At 40.5% G+C, this 22496-nt stretch overlaps 1 protein-coding gene and 1 pseudogene across 1 annotated transcript; one reads left to right on the forward strand and one right to left on the reverse strand.

Moving 5' to 3' along the window:
- Positions 1-256: 256 nt before the first annotated feature.
- LOC117656052 (uncharacterized) lies at positions 257-21742 on the forward strand. The gene is made up of 5 exons (XM_087894248.1): positions 257-6178; positions 12931-13119; positions 14382-14444; positions 15072-15143; positions 17545-21742. Exon 1 carries the CDS (start codon positions 346-348, stop codon positions 2026-2028), a length of 1683 nt encoding a protein of 560 aa, XP_087750374.1. The 5' UTR covers positions 257-345; the 3' UTR covers positions 2029-6178; positions 12931-13119; positions 14382-14444; positions 15072-15143; positions 17545-21742.
- On the reverse strand, positions 3189-6477 carry LOC148114277 (uncharacterized; annotated as a pseudogene).
- Positions 21743-22496: the final 754 nt, after the last annotated feature.

Raw genomic sequence — 22496 nt, forward strand, 5'->3', positions numbered from 1 at the left:
GTTGCTAAAAGGCAGCTGGCCCAAATTATTTTAAAAATGTAACAATTAACTTTTCTTAGTTAGTGAGGTGTTTTATTTTCTTTATAACAAATAAATGAGTTTTATTAGAAACCTTCCTTCACGTTTCTTTTCAGAATATTGCAACAAGGAATAAGCCTCGATTCATCTACTCTAAACCAGGGTAATTAGTCCCAGAGCCAAACATGGGATTAATAAATGCCCTGACATCTGATAGCACGAGGATGGTTTGATTTATGGCTTTTTTTTCCTTGTTTTGTTACTTCTGATAAGAGCGCATAGGCAATTAGTTTTTAGCTACTGAGGTATGCTAATTATTTTGCTAAGATGCCGAAACAGAAGAAGAAAAAAGGAAAAATGAAGCACAGAGCTTTATCCTCTTTGGAAGAAGAACAGGAGATAGTAACGCCCTCAAGATTCCAGCCTCTTGCTACGGCTACGCAATTGGAACAAGAAGGTGCCATGGGTGAAGAAGATCTGAAAATGCTTTCGGAAACACATCAAAGGACAGATATCAGAACAGCTGCTTTTGAAGATAATGAACTGCGACTGAGGTCGGTAGCTTTTTCTTCTCAATTTGCATGCTATGAATCTATTCTACCAGAGCCCACAGATTACGATGTGCTTGGTGCCAGGCCAAGAAAGTTTCCACAAACGGCAAAGCTTTTTCACCCCCACGCAGAGAGAGAAGTAATTCATTATTCTTCTCAAAGCCCTGAGCTCACCCAGCATGAGATGGCCATCAAATCCTATCGTGAGCATGTAAAATATTATGAAAATGAACTGTCTCGATTTAAGAGAGATTTGTTTATGCTGGAACAAGAAAAGACAGAGTCCCGTGACTTAAGATTTTCAAAAGAGGCCATCTTGTCTTCTTCCTCAGAGCCAAAGACACTCCCCCTGGTGGATTTTGTGTCAGGCCAATCAGACCAGAGGGCACTGCATACGTCACATGAAAGTCTCCCTGATCAAGTTACACATGTCTTACATAACCACTCCTACTCAAAAGCATACAATGCCCCGTATGCAAAGCTGCCCGAAGCTAAAGGTGCAGCGCCATCTGCTGGCAAAAGTAATTTACTACAGGAAGCTGAAAGAGAAAGGAGCTTAGATGAACATTTTAAATTACTACAGCAGACCCTGGCAAACCTGTCTCTAACTCACTCAGAGATTCAAGCTGAAACGCCACAAGTGTCTCCACGGGCTCAAACTCCAACACCCCCTGGTGGTGATGGTGCCTTTTTAGATGGAACACAGGCACGCTTTATGAAGCAAAGGCAAATGATTGCATCTCCAGCAGGTCATGCCAATATTGCAGCTCAAGCACAAATGGCAACTGGAATACAGCAGATTCCAGTGCATCAGCCACAGCAGCTACAAATGCCTGCATATGTGCCCCAGCCACAAGTGCAAATAGGGCCACCTCCTGGCCCACCTCCAATGGCACAACCAAGACCATTTTTAGGTCCACAACAGGCACAGCAAATACCACAGGCATTTCTGCCAGCACAGCCAGCATACCAAGTGCAGGCTCCTTACCAGGCATTTTCTGTCTCTCCACTAACTGGTGAGTCAAAACTAAAAATGTCAGGACACAATTACAAAGCCTGGGTCAGTGAGATTACACTATTGCTTCTTAGAGAAGGCACTCATTTTATGGTTTTTAACCCTCCTGCTCAACCTTGGACTTATGCAATAAGAGATTTAGAGATAAGAGCTCATACAACATTATTGATGTCCATGGATACTGAACTGCAGGTCACTTTTCCACCAAACACAACAGCCCGACAAATTTGGGCTGAATTGGAAAATTGCTACAGGCCTATCTCAATTGAATCTTCATGTTTACTCATGTCTGAACTCCACGGTTCGAGATTGAAACCTGGTGAACAAATTGGAGGACATTTGACCAAACTGAAAGGACTGAGAACAGAATTGAGAGAAAGAGGACATAACATTGAAGATATTCAAATGATCAGCATCATTATTAACTCTTTGAATTATGAATGAAAAGATGCTGTTACAAAAATTAACCAAGTCCCTATTGCTCAACGCACAGTGGACAATATCTGTAGACTTTTAATTGAAGAAGAGGCATTCATGCTGGCCACACCACACTTGAGAGGACCACCCGCATCAAGAGCTCTAGCTAGGCGCCCCTTCCGAGGAAGGACCTATGCTCCAAGGATGCCGAGATGCAACACCTGCAATCATGTGGGACATGCCACCCGGGATTGTCCCCAACGAGTTCCAGCTCCCGTCACATACCAGCCCAGAGGAACAGATTCCAGAGGCAGAGGCAGAGGCGGAAGACAAGGTCGTCGTGGTCCCCGGCGTGATCCACAAACTCCACTCGCCACATTGGCTTTAACCAATGATCCACAACTTCAACCAGAGTACGACAGACGACTCCTGTGGACTTTGGACAGTGGTGCAGCATTGCATGTTACCTACAGAAAGGAACTTTTCACAGAGATGCATGAGCCTGAACCAGAACTACGTGAACTTTATTCATTTTCAAATCATCCTTGTCAGGTCAAAGGAAAAGGAACTGTTTATGTTGAAGAGCTCGATGCATTCATTCCTGATGTTTATTACATACCAACAGCAACCTGTAATTTGCTTAGTCAGTATCACTTGTCTAGAATGTTAAAGTTCCAAGTTCATCACCTTGAAAAAGCAAGTTACATAGTTAAAGATGGAGATATTGTTGCTGAAACCATATTAATTGGTGGTGTTTATTACTTAAAGCCAAAGCCTAAAACACAAACACAGGCAAGTATGCAAACTCCAAAAAGGGAAGGCACAGGCCCAGATAGAGATGCTCCAGAGAGAGATCCTGTTGCTATTCCAAAGGCTCCTAAAGCCAACAAAAATAGAATTGGTAAACAGGTTGCTCAGAGCAAGCCTGAGGTTCCGCATAAAAATGTTAATGTTGAGAATTCACTAACAGGTAAACCTTTGCATTCCAGGTGTATCCACAAATGGCATAGAAGATTGGGGCATGCCAGTTTCCGTGTTCTTAGGAAGATACCGGAGTTCGCAAAAGGTTTGGATCTAAAGGGGTGTAAGGTGTTTTTGGATTGCGCTGTATGCAAGAAGGCCAAATCCAAAGCAGCAGCCATTCCCAAACGCGCTACACGCCTGTCAACACGCATTTTTGATTTGGTTCACATTGACATAGTTGGTCCATTCCTGCCATCATTTAGTGGTAGAAAATATTTTCTAACAATTGTTGATAATTACTCTAGATATGGATATGTATATCCTATGAAAGAAAAATCAGAGACTTTTCAGATCTTTAAAGACTTTGCAACCCTTGTTTCTACCCAACACCAAGTTCGCATCGCCAGAATCCAGAGTGATCGTGGTGCCGAATTCATGTCTCAGCGTTTCCAGGACTGGATGCGTAAGAATGAATTATTCATCAGACTTTGGCCCCTGACACATCAGCTCACAACGGAGAGGTACTGCAAACCATGATGCGTTGTCTCCTAGAAGACGCCAACCTTGATATGATATACTGGGGTGAAGCTATCAAGTATGCAAATTACATTGTAAACCGTACTTGGAGCAGTGTAACAAATCAGACTCCTTTCTTCATGTTGTATGGCTACAAGCCCGATCTTAAAAACATCCATATTTTTGGTTCATATGCTATGGTGAACATTCCCTTAGCTCAAAGAAGAAAAGGAAGTCCAGCAGCAAAGAGACTGAGATTTATGGGTATTGATGATAACTCAAAATGGAGCAGATTTATTGACTCTAAACATGCAATTGTGATTTCCCAATCTGCTAATTTTGAAGAAGATATTGACTGGTCCAGGATTCATTCCAATGATCCTGGAGTTTATTTTACCAGAGATGATACTGCTGATGCCACGCAGATTGATGATCAAGATTCCACTGGTTCTTCTCAACCCGATGTTCCGTCTTCGCAAGCCGCGGATGCTGACGCTAGCGATGAAAGTGAGGACGAGGACGAAGCAGAAGAAGACTGGACAGTTGTTCTGAGACGTTCCACGAGGGCCACAAAAGGAATCCCTCCACAACGATATTCTTGGCAACTGACAAAAGCACCCTTGCCTTTGATTTGCAATGTTACACTTCCACCTGATAATTTCATGCAAATCAAGCAGCTCCCTGATTCAGAGCAAGACAAATGGTATGAAGCAATGCAGGTTGAAATGGACAGTCTAAAGAAACTTAAAGTATTTACACCTGCAAAACCTCCAGCAAACAAAAGGGTCATTGGCACTTGATGGGTCTACAGAATCAAAAAGAAACCAAATGGTGAGTCACTGTACAAAGCCAGACTTGTAGCTCAGGGTTTCGCTCAACGTTATCCTGAGGACTACACAAATACCTATTCACCGACAGTCAGAACTGAGAGTGTAAAAATTGCTTTAGCAACTGCAACTATCCTTGGTTTAGAAGTTTTCCAGTTTGATGTTGGCACAGCTTATCTACATGCAGACCTAGATGAAGAGATCTACGTGAAAAGTCCTCCAGGATTCCGACAGCAAGAAGGGGATACCTGGTTCCTAAACAAAAGTCTTTATGGTCTGAAACAATCTGGTTTAATGTGGTACTTATGTCTTACTGACAAACTAAATTCAATGGGCTTTATTAAGTCCGAAACTGATGAGTGCGTGTTCACAAAAAGATGCATATGAGATAGTTCTTGTTTATGTTGATGATATTGTTAATATTGTCCAAATAAGCAAATGAGTGAACTTTTTGCCAAAGCTTTGCAGAGATACTTCACATTGAAATCATTAGGTCACATTAGCACTTATTTCGGTGTTCAGATTGAAAAAACACAGAAGGGGTTTAGTCTTTCACAAGAAGATAAAATTGAACAAATTTTGCATCATTGCAACATGAAAGATGCTAACACAACAAAGACACCCATGCAAACAGATTTTCACAACTTGACACAAGAAGCAAGTCCTAAGTTCGAGGATCAAACACTTTACCGTTCAGTCATTGGGTCACTATTGTACATTAGTAGTTGGACCAGACCCGACATTGCACTTAGTGTTAATCTCTTATCTCGACACATAGGTAAGGCAAAACAGTTTCATTGGACATGCATTAAGAAATTACTGAGATACCTAAAATACACCAAACACATGAAATTATTGTTAGAACCAACACATACTGATTATGCAGAATTATGTTGTTATGCAGATTCTGATTGGGCAAGTGATAAGAAATCACGCAAAAGTACTTCAGGTTATAGGATGTTCTTAAATGGATGTCCTGTTTATTGGCAAGTACGTAAACAGAATTTTGTTTCTTGTTCATCTACTGAAGCTGAATATGCTTGTGTTTCAGATGCATGTAATTCTCTAACTTGGTTTGATGCTTTAGTCACAGATATCTGGACACACCCGATCCGACCGATCACCGTGATGGAAGACAATGAATCGGTGGTTTATATTTCTGAATCTCATTTTACAGGTTCTAGGTCCAGACACATTGATATTCGTTACCAAAACATAAAACATTTAGTGAAAATATGCAATATGTATCTACACATGATCAAATTGCTGATATGCTCAACAAACCACTTCCAGCAGCTCAACACGAGTATCTGCGTGAGAAGATGTGCCTTATTTGATGATGAACTGATATTCGCTCAACTGGCAAAGAAGGGGAATGTCACTGCGTTATTTTATTTCCCAGCTGAGCTTCATTATTTTTGGACTAATAGACTTACTGTAGTTTGCCAAGTTCCTTATCAGTAAGCTACTACGCATGTCCATCCACCCACATTCCTTCACACATTTTTTTCCTTTGTTCTCTTGCCACGGGTGCCGGTTGCTAAAAGGCAGCTGGCCCAAATTATTTTAAAAATGTAACAATTAACTTTTCTTAGTTAGTGAGGTGTTTTATTTTCTTTATAACAAATAAATGAGTTTTATTAGAAACCTTCCTTCGCGTTTCTTTTCAGAATATTGCAACAAGGAATAAGCCTCGATTCATCTACTCTAAACCAGGGTAATTAGTCCCAGAGCCAAACATGGGATTAATAAATGCCCTGACATGCTTGCCCGTGTACCAATGTACAGGGCTGCTGTTCAGAAAGAACACATACCCTGATGTACTTTTTCTACTTTTTGCATCTCCGGCCCAGTCGGCATCCACATAGCAGGTGAGTGTTGATTGTTTGGTTGCATCCAGTTCTAGCCGCAGATAGGCTTCTGAGCTATGCTTCAGGTATCTGAGTACCCTCTTGATAGCTTCCCAGTGGGAAATGGTTGGGTTACTCACATGTCTGGATAATAAATTCACTGGCAGGGTGATGTCTGGCCGAGTCCAGTTGGCGATGTACAGGAGGGATCCGATGGTGGACCTGTATAGCGTGTTGTCCTTGAACTCTGGGGCCTCACTGTACATATTTTTCAAGAAGTCTATTTGCATGGGCGTGTCGCTTGGTTTGGCTTCGGCCATGTTGCACTTGTGGAGTAGTTCTGTGATTTTCTCCTTTTGTGATAGTCGAAATCCCTTGGGTGTCTGGTTGATCTGTATGCCCAGGTATTTACTTACTTTCCTAGTGACTTCAGGGAGAACTGTTCGCCTAGTTTGTCTGCAAAGGTGTCACAATCCCTCTTGTGTTTGCCGATGTAGAGGATGTCATCTATGTAGATAAGTACATACTCTGGGGAGTCGTTGCTTTTCCTGGTGAAGAAGCAATTGTCTGCGGGCGTTGCTTTGAACCCTAAAGACTCGAGTACCTTAACCAGGCACTCGTACCATCGCTTTCCGGATTGTTTCAGGCCGTATAAGCTTTTGTTGAACATCCACGTGTCTCCTTTGTAAGTGTCTTTGCTGGGAGAGGCCTTAACGTAGATTTCTTTATCCAGCTTCGTGTGCAGGTAGGCGGTTTGTACATCGAATTGATGCACTTCCAGGCCTAAAATGGATGCAACGACTAAGGCGCTCTTGACGCTTTCGGCCCTCACTGTTGGGGAGTATGTCTCGGTGTAGTCCTCTGGGTACCTTTGGGCGAACCCCTGGGCTACCAGTTATGCTTTGTATAAGGCCTTGCCACCTTCCAGTGTTTTTTTTTTTTATTGAAAAAGTTTTTCAAATACAAGTTTTTCCCCCTTTTCCTCCCTTCTTCCCCAATCCGCCCTCACCACCCATCCCCCCCTGTGACTTCTTCTTCACAACAATAAGCTAATTCATAATTAATTACATAATATTTTACCATGCCCTTACTCACTCCTCAAAGTACTGACCCTTAGCATAGTATTCTTATAACTCCGCTTTTCTCCGCTTTTCACAATCTACCCTTTTTCTCCTCCCCCAAACTTATAAAATATTATTATTATTACAACAACATAACTTTTACTTTTATATATATTAATTTAACATTTCAAAGCAGCCTTCTCCAAATTTATTCAGTTCTATCCAATTCTTCCACTCCCCAAAATATATGACTTAAAAATCCTTTTTCTTAAACTAATCAATCACTAAACTAGCCTATTTCAACCCAGTTTCCTGCAGGATTACCATGCACTACAATTCTAAATATAATCCACTGCCCACTCTGCTGAAATATACATATGTCTATATATACATTCCATTTTATAAAAAGAGAAAAGACAATAACTTTAAATTTATAATTCATTTAGTATCTTCTTTGATGTCTTTCCACTAGATTGTTAAATCCGTCATCCATAATAGGGTAACATAGCATCCTGGTGCAACAGTTTATTCAAAATCTTCAGTCATCTTCTGCCCCCATCAATAATGAATATCCTCATGTATATATAAAAGTAAAAACAACCACCCGAGTGACATTATAATTATATTCCATATAGTTGTAATTGTGGTTTTCATCAGGATTATAAATCCCCATCATCTTAGTGGGTAACAGCCAGATCTTCTGCATGCCCCAGCATGACTCTCTTGCCTTGTAACTCAAAATAGATATAATATATTTATCGGTAAAGGAAATCCAAAGTAGATAGTTCAAATCCAACAATGTAAGGCTCTTTCCACATCCCAAAATCACGGCATTGCAGAGATCTGCCACTTTCCTCAAGATAGTATTAAACGATAATTCGCCTCCAATATCTTTTCACATATTCATTTATTTTTTTTAAAATCCCTGGCTTCACTGTTGCTTGGTTTAGAAACTACTATTTCTACGAGATCTGTTTCTTTTCTTTTTCTTTTGCGGGTTGCATTTCCATCCAGATTTCCTTCCTACAAGTTGTGTATCAGCTGATCGGTTGTCATTCTGCTTTATAAATTGATCTTGTTGGTTTTGTTTTATTATCTCATATGCCTTTTCCATCACTTGCATATCAACTGGGTGATTTACGCACTTGTCTGTAAGTTGATAGTTCATCACATTAGAATCAGATGACACTGCTCTCAAATTTATAGACAGTCCAGCTGGGGTATCCAAGGAGTCCAAAGACAGTTTATCTACCACAGCCTCTGTAATTTGATGTTTTCCCTTTATTTCCAACTCCTTTTGCTTGTCCTGTGTTATGCCTAAAGATGTTAGATTTATTTTTAAAATTTTTTGATAAAATTCTTCCGCTTTTTCGACAGTATTCAGTTGGTATCTTACTCCTTGGTGTCTCAATATTAAACCAACTGGGACATCCCACCTAAATAGAATATTCCTTTTTTTTAACTCATTCACTAGAAAACCAAATTTCTTCCTCTCCATTAACATCTTGGGCGGGAGTTCCTTAAAAATCCAGATCTTCCTTCCACGAAATTGCAAAGCAGAATCATAAGAATTCTGGACAATATTATTTCTAATTTCTTTGTCTGTAAAATAAATCACCACATCTCTAGGCAATTGCCTTTGTTTTGCCAACCAGGAGTTTATTCTATAAATTCTGTCAATCCTGCAAAACACTTCATCAGGTTGAACCTTTAAAATCCCAGCCAGAATTTCAGAAGATATCTTCCTTAAATCTCTGTCATCTTCCTGCAAACCTCTCAGTCTAATTGCATATTCTGTAAAATTGTATTGGATCATTAAAACTTCTCTTTCAATCCTCTGTTGTACATTTTCTTCATTAACAGTCTTTTGATCAGCCTCCATTTTAAGTTTGTCTTCTGAACTATTATCCTGAATGTTTGCCAAATCCTTTTTAATTTTTTGGATCTTGTCATCCAAATTCTCCTCAGTTTCTTTCATTTTAGAGTTAGTATTTGCTTCCAACTGAGTCATAAAGTCTGCTAAGCCATTAGCTACTTTTAAAATCTTTCGATCCAAAAAGCCAAACTTAGATTTCACCAATTCACCAATTTCTTTGATTTCCAACTTAAATTTTTCAAGTTGCTGATTCACAATCTCATCCCTTCTTACAATCTCCTCAAGAAGAAATTCTATTATATTAAAGTCAGGTTTCTGAGACTGGAGAGTTAAAACTTGTTGATGTAATTTATTAATGGGGGAATCCCCCCCCCCACTGCCTGTTTGTCTAGTTTTATAAGTCTCAGTGCCATTTTTCCACGCAGACAAAATTTACTGGAAAAGAGAGGAAAAAAAACTTTTTTTCCAACCAAGATCAATATCAGATCCTCAAAGAGAGAAAAAAAAAAAGAAAAAAAAAACAGAAGTGAGAGTGAGATTTTACCTTCAGTTACAGCCAAAAGTATTCATTCCGCTACTTTGTAATTGAAAACGGAAGGAGTTTCCCTTTCAGCCTCTCTTCAAGCCGCAGCAGCAATTGCCATTTTAAAAAAAAAACTTTTTTCCCTTCACTTCACTTCTTAGGCAAAATAGAATAAAAAGAATACTTGCGCTTCAGGATCAGAGGTCCAGCTCATATCTTCTTTAATTAATTTATTTGACAGATTTACAGGCTTGCTTTTGCCCCCTAGCTCTGCGTGTAGCAGAGATTTCCCAGAGCCCGGAGCATCGGCTGGGGATACGGGGAGTCTCTTCCGCTCCCTCCCAAAAGTAAATAAAAAACTTTTGGGATTAGGCAGAGGACTCTACCCACCCCAGCCGGCTCTATCTCCGTTTCCTAATGGAAACGGAGTTTTTTCGAGCCGCCATTCCGCTGAAAAAGGCGGCTCTTACAGGCAGTGGGTTCGACGATCCCGGAGGAGCGTCCAGCGGGAACAAGCAGCAAACCGGAAGTCACCTTCCAGTGTTTTGATCTTGAATATCCATCTGGTCCCTATGGGGTTTTTGCCCTCAGGTACCTTAGCGGGTGTGAAAACGTTCAGCTCCTTGAGGCTGTCCATCTCCTTCTTTATGGCAGCCTCCCATTTGGACCTTTCTTCTTTGGGGAGTTTGATCACCTCGTCATAAGAATTTGGTGTGATGGGACTGGGATGTAGGTCATCACGTAATCCTCGAGTCTCTTGGGCATTTGGTTCCTGGTAGTTCTGACTGGTCTGTTGGGGGAGGATTCGGCGTCATGCAGATATCTCGCTTCCTTTTGGGTGAGTGAATCTACCTTCAACTTGGGGTGGCCTTCTTTCCATTCGTTGATCTTGACCTTCTGGCGTTTGGGTTTGACCCCATCTTTGTGTGTGCTATCGTGTGTGTTTGTGTTGTCTTGGCCTTGTATGTCGTGAGGTGTCTCTTGCCTGTGGTATATTTCGTTCAGGTGTATTTTGGACCAGTTGGTCTGCTCATGGAATGTGGCTGTGCTGGATATTATGAATCGGTTGTTGTTATCTATGAATCTAAACCCTTTGGTCCCTGGCTCGTAGCCCATAAATCTTAACCTTTTGGACACCTTGTCTCCCTTGCGGCGCAGCTGCTTGGGGATGTGCACATTGGCGGTGACCCCGAATACGTGCAGGTGTGCTATTCTTGGCTTCTTGCCATACATTAACTTGTAAGGTGTCTTGTTGATCACGCTGGACCATAACCTATTGAGGGTGTAGTTGGAGTACACCAGGGCTTCGGACCAAAAATGTTGGCCAAGCCCGGCATCTTCTAGGGCGCACCTGACCATGGTCTGTAGTGTGGAATTTCTTCGTTCTACGATGCCATTTTGGAAGGCCAAGAACGGGGAGGAAGTAAAGTGTAGGATGCCCTTTGACCTTAGCCAGTGTGTGAAGTCCCTGGACAGGAATTCTGACCCCCTGTCAGTCATTATTTGTTTTATTCTGGAGTTATTTTGGACCTCTACCCATTTGTAGAACTCCTTGAACTTCTGATATGTTTCACTCTTGTGTTTCAAAGTGTAGACAAAGCCGTAGCGACTGTAGTCGTCTACTATGGTGAGGAAAAATCTTTTGCCGTATTTTACGGATGGCCTTAGGGGCCCTACTAGGTCCATGTGTACTAAGTTGAATGCGCGGTCGGTGGTGCGTGTAGCTCCCTTGGTTTGGGTGCAACTTTGAGTTTTGAACACTTACACACTGAGCAGTCGAGGTAAGTTTTGCAGTTTTTTATTTTGATGCCTTCGGTACAATCAGTCATCTTTTGTATAACTGGGAAGCTGGCATGCCCTAGCCTGCGGTGCAGTAGGTGAGCACAATCATCATGAATGGGCTTCCCTGTGGCGATCTTCCCTACGTAGTGCGTGCAAGTGGTTTTGCCTGTTTCTGCTTCTACGCTGGTGTTAACGCTGGGGGTGTCAGTGCCTTCTACGTGTAGGTAAAGTAACCCCTTTCTGATTATGACTTTCCCTATGTTCTCGTTGTGTTTGTACATGAGTGCCTCCCCATCTTTGAATAATATTTCTATCCCTGACTCCTTGCTAAGCTCCAGCACTGCTAGGATGTTGTGGGGTATTTCTGGGACTAGCAGCACCCCCTCTATCTTCCCTATCCCTGGAAGAGTCATGTTCCCTTTTCCTGTCACCTGCACTTCACTCTGGTTGGCTACTTTGATTAGAAAGTTCTCCTCTGTGAATGAGGAGAGTAGCCTCTTGTCATAGGTGGTGTGATTGGTGGCCCCGGAGTCAATGAGCCACATGATGCCTCCTTGGTCTAACTTCGGGGTTTGCGAAGTTGAACCAGTTCTGCTGTCCCTGGAGCTGTCCCTTCTATCCCTTGAGAGTCCCTGCGCCTATGTCTGTGGTCTGGCGGGTGCCTATCTTGGTATCTGTTCCTGTGCTCACGCCTATCTCTCTCTCTAAAGTATCTGGGGCAATCTTGCTTATAATGGTCTCTGGATCCACAACTGTAGCACTCTGTTGGATCCTGTGGCCCGTCTTGGAATGCTACTCTTTTTGTGTGTCTGGGTTCCCTACATGTTGGCTGGCGGCTCTTTCTCAGGTTGTCTTCTGCTATTAATTTGTTAGATAGTCTTTCTATGGATAGCTGGCTTAGGCTGTGAGTGTCTAGGTGTGCAATGAATGTGTCCCAGGTGGAATCTAGGGAGTTGACTATCACGGTCTTCATAGTTTGTTCTGACACAATCTCCCCCCTTAGGTGCAGCTCTGACCTGATAGCATTTAGTTCTAAAAGGTGTTCTCCCATGGGGACCCCAGGCCTTATTCTGGCTGAATAGAAATCCTTGGAGATCCTAGTTGTGGTAGCTACGCTTTCGCTGTAGAAAAGCCTAAACATCTTTTGTGTCAACTCAGATACAGTTAAATAATGCTCAATACTGGGGTACATGGGTGGTGAAATGCTGGAAATTAGTAGGTAGAATGCCCTGTGATGCATACAATCCTGCTCGAGAGTCCAGGGCTTCTCTGGGGGGTTAGTTATGAATAACAATACATTTTCCTTTAAGAACACTACCTGGAGTTGCTGGTACCACTCCAGCAGATTAGATCCATTCATCTTTAACTTTGGAAAGTCTTTAGCTAAATTCTCTGCGTTAAAGTTCCCGTTACTTACAGCAGTTGTCTGTCCCTGGTGTTGAATGTGTGGATATCCGCAGTATGGCAAGGGGATGCTTGTAGGCAATTTAAAAGTCCCTCCTTGTGTTTTTTTTTCTTCTTCTCTCCATAGGCTGCTCTGTGCATGCGCGAAGTCCATTCCAATCATGGAGTCGTCGGCGAAGGATCTTGCTGTGGCTGCTCCAGGTCGTGCTGGCCTCTGCTCTGCCCCCGAGGGTCCAGTGGCGGTCCGGAGACGTCCGAAGAGTCGCTCTCTCGCCGTGATGAAGTCCGTGTCCTCTTGGGCGTGCTCATGGTGGCGGTGAGTGCTGGCTCTGTTCTTCGCACTGCGGCGCGCTCGGTCTCGATCGCGTGCGTGGTTGGGTCCTCGGGGTGCGCGGTGGCATCGCTGGGCTGTCGTCGGTGTCCTCGTCCCTCGATCGGGTGGCCGGAGGTCTCCTCTCTCTGCTCCTCGCCCCCTTTGCTGTGTTGCTCGGTTTTCTCTGCACTTCCAGTTGCACCCCAAATGCGGCAGTGAGAGTCTTTATGGCTTCTTCTATCTGCCAGTCATTTGGGGGTGTCACGGTGTTCGACCCGGCATCTTCATCCCCTGAGCTACCCCCTTCTTCGCTGCTTTGGGGGTTGTAGTTTTTTCGCGCCAGTCATTTTGAATCTTTAAGTTTGATTGGCTGGTGGTTGGCCATCTTGGCGGACCATGTGGTCAAAGATGGCCGCTGTTCAAAATTCAGCCTGGCATCGATTCCCTCGGTTTCGGCGTGGGATTCGATTTGGTCAGGTTTACTTACCAGGTGGATGTCTCTCGGCTTCTTCGAGCATTTGCCGTCTTCTTTGGATGCCTCGCGGTCCTGGAACAGTTTCTGGATTTCGTTTATGAGGTCTTCATCGGCTGCAGTCGATCCCAGTAGGCTCAGTATCTCGCTCCTGAGCTCATTGCGGTCTGGGTGATCGGCTTCTTCGTCGCTTAGGCTCTCAACCCCCTCTTTGTCCTCGGAAGTAGAAATCTTGGTGTCTGCCTTGTCCTTGGGCCTCTCAGGAGTCTCCGCTGGGGAATCGCCATCCTGGGGATATAGTTCCTCCATCCTTTTCATATCTGATCTCGTGTGTGGTTTCTTCTTGTCTTCAGCAGGTACTTGTTTGTTTGTTTTTTTAATTTGATTTATATGCCACCCTTCTCCGAAGACTCAGGGCGGCTTACAATGTGCTCAGCAATAGCCTTCATCCTTTTGTATATTTATACAAAGTCAGCTTATTGCCCCCACAACTGGGTCCTCAATTTACCTACCTTAGAAAGGATGGAAGGCTGAGTCAACCTTGAGCCTTGGCGAGATTCGAACCCTGCAGTAATTACAGGCAGCTGGTCTTAATAACCAGCTTAATAACAGGGTGCCTTAAACCCCTGTACTACCAAGGTTTCTTGGGCATGTCTTCTTGTTATTGGTCCATTAAACCATCCTCTGCTACCATCTTGTTGTGAAAGGATTGAGGAAGAACCCAATAACATACAAAGACACTATTCTGGATTGAATCAGATCATCCTTTATTTACAGATGTTTCTCTTTACAGGTATCAACAACAACGACTGGAGCGACTTGGGGCGACCTTATGTACCTAGGGGCGGAGCTTCAGGTAAGGAGTGCCCAGGGGAAGGGAAGGGGACCAGAGGTGCTTGGGTTAACCCTTGGGGTGCCAGGTTAGGGGGAGTATATTGAGCAGGTATGACATTTATTTGTGACAAAAAATTAGGGGAGGGGATTGTTTTGCTTCATTTTGCATTAGAATCATTCAAATTTATAAAACAGGTCAAGACATAAAAGTTTCAAAGCTGAATCCTGTCACTATAGTAAATGTTTCTACACTGGTGAGGGCCCCACATATCTGAAGAGAACATGATGGAATGGAATCCCTTTTCTCTATGTGCTGTCTTTGTAGTAATTAAAAAAAAACCAATTGTCATCACAAATCATGACAAATTGTGGTTTTAAATATTATTGGTGGAATAGGTATAAATTCACTAAGTTTACATTTTCCTTAACTCAGATTGACCAGTCTTCTGGTTACTCTTAAGCATATGAGATGAGGAAGATCAAATATCCAACAGTAGTTAAAATGAAGATTCAAAAGAGGTGGGAAAATGTCACCAAAGTGCTGGAACACACAATCTTTATTTTGTGGGAAGTTGTCTTGCTGTTGCTGCTGCTGTATTATTTTAATCTGGTTTCTGGTTTAATCAAGTTTTTGCATTTCCTACTTCAGAACGGTGAAATACCATGCTGATTTTAAAATATTGGGCTAGAAGGCTCTGAAGGCCAAAAAAAAAGAGTTCAGGTATTGTAAGCTTCTCTTTAGCTCTGGATGTTGCAACTGCCCTAAATAATGATTTACAGTGTAAAATAATTGGATTTACAACCAGCCTAAGATATTCAGAATAAGAGCATACACAAAAAGTGGAAGACAATTTTTGATTTGGGGGATTAGAAAAATGTAAGGTGTGTGTGCTTAGGCTTCCTGCCCAGGCTACATGAAAAGCTAAAGCCACACAAACCACTTAGTGAGTGTAAATAAAAGCTTCTAAATTGCATATAACTCTTAAACATAGGATACACAATATTATTGTCAGCAGTTTCATGTTAATGGTGTGTGTATGTGTGTGTTTGAAGTGTAAGTTTTGTAATTATTTGCTCTCTGCTTAAAGTGATTAAATATTTGCAGTAGTTTATGATTACCCAGAAAAGAAACATGTTGTAAGTATTTTAATATGACTGGTTGCTAGGTTTAAGAGATAAAGCTTGTTTTAATGAAGGATTGATGTTTTGAGATAATAAAGTGTAGTGCTTAATTGTTAATTCAGATTTATTGAATTCTATAACCAGTTACCAATCTGGAATTTTAAAAATTATACTTTAAAAATAGAGTTGAGGCCAGATTTACAGTGGGATATAGAATATCTTAGAAATATTTCCACTTATAGTAATAACTGAATTTTCACTTATTTCAATTAAATAGAAATATATTTAACTGTATTTGATCCAATTCACTTTCTTTAAAGGCACTTAAGGAATATTTGCTTGGTCAGGATTTGCTTAATGTCTGTTTATTAATTAAATTCCAGTTGTGTTGGTTGACATTCCAGATTAAGCTATATACCATGCTTTAAAAACCATACATAGGGTTCATCCACACATCCAAGAAAGTGAGTGAAACAGTCATTTACAGACAACTCAAACAGTTTTTTCATTCTATAGCAGGCCATACTTTAGCTATTTGAGTCAAACACTCAGTTGATGCATACTTTAAGTATCCCTTAACATAGTTCTGTGTTAATCTTTGCTATTTTTATCTTCTTTTCTTTTTCTGAAAAGAACCTGGAATGATAAGGTAGCCCATTCCTCCTTTGGGTCTTAAAGTCTTTTTATTGACTTGTGTTCATAAGATTCAAAAAGTTACTGTCTCCAACACATGGAATAATTAAAAAATTAATTATTTAGCATGGAAAGCTAAGTCTGGAAAAAACAGATAAATAAATAGGTATAAAAATGCTACTTTCAACTTTGAAAGAATATTGATTTCAATTTTTACTGCATATCCAAATAAAGATAAGTAGGAAAATCTTATTTTGCCAGGTGAGAAAGTTAGTTACTGGAAAATGGCACAAAACTCCAACAGATCAATCTGATGCACAGGTAGATGACTGCAGAGTAATTAAGGGAGGCAAAGCATGACTTGGGAGTGATGATGTCCTCATGTCAATGCTATAACTTTGTACTTGCATACACTATCATTTTGATTTCATCATTGTTTGCTACAAATGGTGCTTGTTTTGCAAGCTGGCCTATATGTGCTATATTTCTTTAGTTTCCCACAATTGGCTGGGATTACAGACCACTAATGTATCAAATCTGGTTTATAATCCAGAATGACTCTGTTATCATGACAAAGCAAAATGAAACAAACCACGCTGTGTGTCAGAACCAGATGATGTTGGTTAGTATGTTATGCAAAGCCGAACATAGACATAGACATCTGTAAATCAAGATTTATGGCTTAGATCATTTGAAAACTTAGTTTTTAGTGAAGATGGTTTACCTTATACTAATATTTATGTCCATGACTCAGTGTTAGGAACTAGAACCAAACTACAGTTAGATTTGATTTGATATTCATTTTGAGTTGATTAAAAATAAATCCTTTGTATTTATGATTCATTTCATTAAAATCAAAGTTTATTAATGAACTTTTGGAAGTCTTTGGGGATGTGTTCAACACTTTTGTGGCATCCTAGGGGCTTCAAGGCTTAAGCTAAATAAGGATCCCTAGCTTGCATAGTGCAAGTAACTCAGGAGTAAATAATTTAAAATAAGACACAATTGAAGTCCAAAATGATCAACCGTAATTTCAGGATTATCCACAGGGGTATGTATGTGGGTAAAAAACTTAAGATGACAGCCACAACTGGGCAACCAAAGCCTGAAATGTACAGACATAGATGTCAGCCCTACAAGATATATCTGACTAACAAACCAATGCCATATAAGTCAGCACAGCTTTTATTATAACAGCCACTGTCACAGAATCTTGCAAGACTGAATTTGTTTCCTTCATCCCTCACTTTATCTTCTTGTAAATTAGAGGGGGGTTTGTCTGAAACAATTTTTCAAATTAGTTTCTTGGCTGGGTCTCAAGCCTTACTTATCTAACTTGGTAGTAATTCTTTCTCTTCTCCTTGAAGGCCATTCCCTATTCCAGTGATGGAGAACCTTTTTGGCAATGAGTGCTGAAAAGGGAGCGCACGCACACGCATCTGGACCACAACCCAGGAGTTGCCCAGGGCACATGTGTGCACCCAAAAATGCACTGAATTTCCAGTTTCAGCCAGCTACTCTTCCGGTTTCTGGTGAACATGGGCACGTGACGATCAGCTGGCTGGCATGCATGCTCACGCAGGAAAATGGAAGGCCAGCTATTCTAGTTTCCGGTACTGCTGCATACAAAAAGACCAGCTGATTGTTGTGCAAGTATGCGCGCCAGAAACCCAAAAGAGGAACGAGTGATGCCATGCGTGCCAGACGACATGGCTCTGTGTGTCACTTCAGGCTCGCGTGCCATAGGCTTGCCATCACAGCCCTATTCCATCTACAAAAGACCAAGGAGAAGCAAGAAAAAGTCACAGCTTTGTTCAAATTTCTTATTGACAATTACTGTTGCTTGAAGCAAGCATCATGCAGAATCCCTTGCTCTCTATGTTAATTATGCTTTATGACAATTAAAAGCAAAAGCATGTTGACTACAATACAAACATAGAGCTGGAGAGAGGTTTATAGTGCATCAGAGGTGAGGACTTTATTTCGTTGAGGGCCACGTTCCTTCTAGCCCTAGTCTATTGGGAGAATGAATGGTGTACAGGAGAAGCAGTGGGTGAGGATACTTAGTCTCTCTTTGGTAGTAATTTTTCACCACCTTTTGACTTTCTCTTTTATCTCTCCTAATCTTCAAGGAAAGATAGATAAGAAACATTCTCAGTATGAAATGGTTTGCCTTCTTCTGAAATACTGTTTTGATTTCCCACTTTCGCTCATACCTGTGGGATTTTCTGGTTGTCTCCTATTCAAAAACTAAGCAAGATGATCTATTTAGCTTTGTCAAAGACAGTCAAAATTAGATAGGTGCTGTCACTAATTCTTAAAGAGCTAAACTAATCTTGGTTAATGGACTTGAAATTAGTCCAAGTGGCTACTACATTTGAGTTCTGGAGCTTTCTGCCATTTATGCAGAAGTTTAACTGAACAAAATGAGTCTTACTTCTGAGTAGACATGTATTGAATTGTACGGGGGCCTTCTTCATATTTTTCCCAGGTTCAAGTCCCTCAAATCAAGTTTTTACAAAATTTGCAAAAAAATAGATTAACAATTGAGGACCCAGATTATGGGGGCAATAAACTGACTTTGTATAAATATACAAAAGTATGAAGGCTATTGCTTAACGCACTGTAAGCCGCCCTGAGTCTCTGGAGAAGGGCGGCATATAAATCAAATTAAAAAAACAAACAAACAAAAAAAACAAAGTAGCCAACCAATATTAAATCATGGCATTGTATAAACACAGTTAGTTTGATCTATGTTTAGGTTTTGGCATGTTGTACATCAAGGTTTAATTAATCACGATGAACACACTGTGAGAACAGAGGCACTACAGGTCATAGCTCGTATTAGTCCCAAACTACTAGAAAAAAAGTCTGCTCTAGATATGGTACATGTGCATTGTGATTAATAAATAAGTTTAGTAACAAAACGAAAACAGGAGACATTTAAGTGTTGTTTGGGTAACTTAGCATTAGATTTACAAAAGCAACAAGTATGTGAAACCTATTGTACAAAATCAGCCATTGTGTAAGCAAGAAATGACAAGGGGGAAAAAACAAGGGGAAGAATAAAGGAAGATTGGCTTCCTATCACTGTAATGAACTTTGGAGTAATTCTTCAATAAAAATTAATTATGGTAGCTTTATGGTCTATAGGTGGATAAGAGTGCTGGAATGAGTTCCAAAGCTCCAACAGTTCCATCTGGCTACATTGTCCCATGTCAATCCATGATTAACTAAAGCATGATTAACTGAATGACATTAACTGAATGTAACTGCCTAAGTTAGCATACATATACAAATGGGCGAAACACATTTTAGCCTAATATGGTGGGCAAACTCTGCCTCTCCTTCTAAGGCTGCAATTGTTTAACTCTGAGTAAATATTATTGGCTTCAATAACTGCAGTTGCAGAGAATGTCCAAGCTCCAAAATCTCTTAATATCTGTGTGAAATCATTGTGCACAATGTGTGTGAACATAAATAAGGTCAAACTGATTTACCTGTCGTGATTTGACAGAGATGCCATCAGTTGTAGTGTGACCCTGGAAGATCACTGAAAGAAGGGTGTTCACAGGGAGTGGGCTACAATAGTCAAGATGGTGGTTGCAATCATGCAATACGAAGTTCCACACACTCCTTTAGATGCAGACTAAGGTAATAAAAGTGCAACACTGACTACACAATCATGGATGCCATCTTAAACTTTTGGACTCCTAGCAGATGTCCCTGATTTGAAGCCAAATTGCAATTTCTAACATAACAAAAATGTGAAATAATGAGTAGAAACCATGCCAATTGTATTTAACTGATATATCTTAAATTGCATAATAAAATTCTTGTTCTGGCCCTACCAACTTCTTGTATGCAGTCTCCAGCATATCTCACATAGGCCAGTATGGTTTTTAGCTGGATTAAGTTATACTCTTGCTACAATAAATAATACATAGGTTTGTTTCTATTGAGTCCATTGGCAATTGAATGGAATATCCATGCATTTGATTATGAGAATTGAGGAACAAGGAGGGAGAAGAAAAATGAATTTGGCTTTTTCACTCCAGGTTATTTCCTTCAGTTTGCCTTCTCTCCCCCAGTCTTATTCAATCCCATCTGTTTCCTTCATTTCCTGCCTTTCTAGCCTTCTGTAGTTGGGCATCACTCTCAGTCTTGGGGGAGATTTTTTTTAATTTAACCATTCCTCCTGATAGGCTTTTCTTCTATTTTCATGTTATTCTTTATTTTTTTCAGAATAGTGCTAGTTATTTCTTTCTCTGAAATCTTGCATTAAATATAAAATACCGTAGTAATTTTGTGTTGAATTCCATTAATTGATTTTATAGTAATAATGATTCACTTGATAATTTGAACATGAATTAATAACTGTAGCAACAAGAATGACCTGCCAGATAAAGATCTGAAGTTGATTAATAATCTGCTTTTCCTCAATTCATTGCTTACATTTAAATAAATTACATTTGCATATTAAAAAAGCATTAGAGGAAAACTAAAAGAATATGATTTATATCTGAATCAAATGAACTGAATATTTCTATTCATTTTTATAGCTAGACATGTTAAATATTAACAGTAAAATGCTTTTAATGTAATTTAATTATTTTTTAAAAGGCAGTCCAGTAATTTCATTAATCTCAGATCCAACTTCGGCTGAAGAGGTTGTAGAAAAAATGATTTTAAAAGTTTTTTAAAAAATGGCCACGCCCACCCAGTCACATTATCCCCCTACCAAGCCACGCCTACAGAACCGGTTATCAACAAATTTTACATTTCACCACTGGTCTGAAATATATCAGATTGCTTTAAGCTGGTAAACTCTATGGTGACTAAATAGGGGCCCAAACTTGGGTTTTCCCAGGTCAATTTTTGTGCTACTCAATTATCAATCTACTTATTAATTTCAACATAGTTTATGGTCAATTGTATTTCTGTTATAATAATCAATTTGGGTTGTAAAGATGGCAGCAAGTGATAAACAAAAATACTAATGTTTTGCTGCCCTGCGCCAGAATAAGAGAGTTGGAAGGGACCTTGGCGGTCTTCTAGTCAAATCCTCTGTTCAAGCCATTTCAGTCCTTATGTAACTGAAAGCAGTAACATACAGAGGACACAGATCAGGTACATATATTTTATATTCTAGAGGGTGCTTGGTTTTGCTATTATTGGGGGGAAATGCTGCCAGGTGGAATAACATTTACAAAATGTTGAGTTCTTCAGAACTCTAAAGTAAGGACATAACAGAAAGTAACTAACACTTTAGTTACATTTGCATTTAGATATAAAAGTCTTTTCCAAACTCTTGAGTGCTAACCATGGCCCTGTAGGATATCTACTACTAACACTGAGTTCCAATGTTATGATGCCCAAGTGCTCAAATGTGCTCTTTGTATTATAATGATAATCCTGTCGGCCCCCACAGAATAGGTAGAGGAGGGGGAACAGGCAGTGGTGTAATTATTTTAAATATTTTATATACTGCATGCAATATACATGTATTATGAAAACTATTATTGGCTTCTTAAATGCAAAAACAAACAAAAATAAAAAAGTATACATCCAGACTTCAGGAACAATGTTTATGCTGGGGGGAGGGGCATCTTTGATGAAATTCTAACACTAATTCCTATCAAAACTCTCTTTTGTGTAACCTTCTACATCAGTGTGATACCCTAGCAGTCAGGAACCAGCACACACTAAATTTTGCTCCTCCCATATCGTTTTCATTTATTAGTGTGATGTTGTGGCCACTTGCACCTTTAAAAAAGGATATTGCTATATTGATAAGGGATACTTTATAATTGCTGGGAAATGAAATACCAATAAGGCACCAAAATGAAGGGCTTTATAACATATAATCTAAATTTAGCTAAGCCTTAATACTATGTCCCTGCTTGCCCCTTAGTTTTTCCTCTAAGTCAGGGGTGTTATCACAGCAGTATCACGTGATGTATTGGGACTTTTTCCTCCTTTGCTAAACTGGGCATGGGCATGGTCAGCGCATGACGCATTCTGCCCATGGGCCGTGAATTTGACAGCCCTGCTCTAAGCACTGAACCCCAATGATTTTCTTGGCCCCCAAAAGCCCTTCCATAAAGTATAGGGTTGAGCCCTTAGTGAGTTTTCTTTCTTTTTTTTTTATTGCAAAAGTTTTACAATTACATTTTCACCCCATTTTCCCCCCAACCCAGCCCATACTCCCCCCCTAACCCTCCCAACCCCCCCAACCCTCCCCCCTGACTTCCACAGAATGTAATCCCATCAAAATCCCTTTTATAAAACCTGAACCCCTCAAACCCCCTTCTAATTT

This window comes from Pantherophis guttatus, chromosome 4, assembly GCF_059756535.1.
Source record: "Pantherophis guttatus breed Tessera chromosome 4, ASM5975653v1, whole genome shotgun sequence".
NCBI lineage: Eukaryota > Metazoa > Chordata > Lepidosauria > Squamata > Colubridae > Pantherophis > Pantherophis guttatus.

Excerpts from the sequence above, each read along its gene's own strand:
- LOC117656052 (XM_087894248.1), top strand. The coding sequence starts at position 346 with ATGCCGAAACAGAAGAAGAAAAAAGGAAAAATGAAGCACAGAGCTTTA.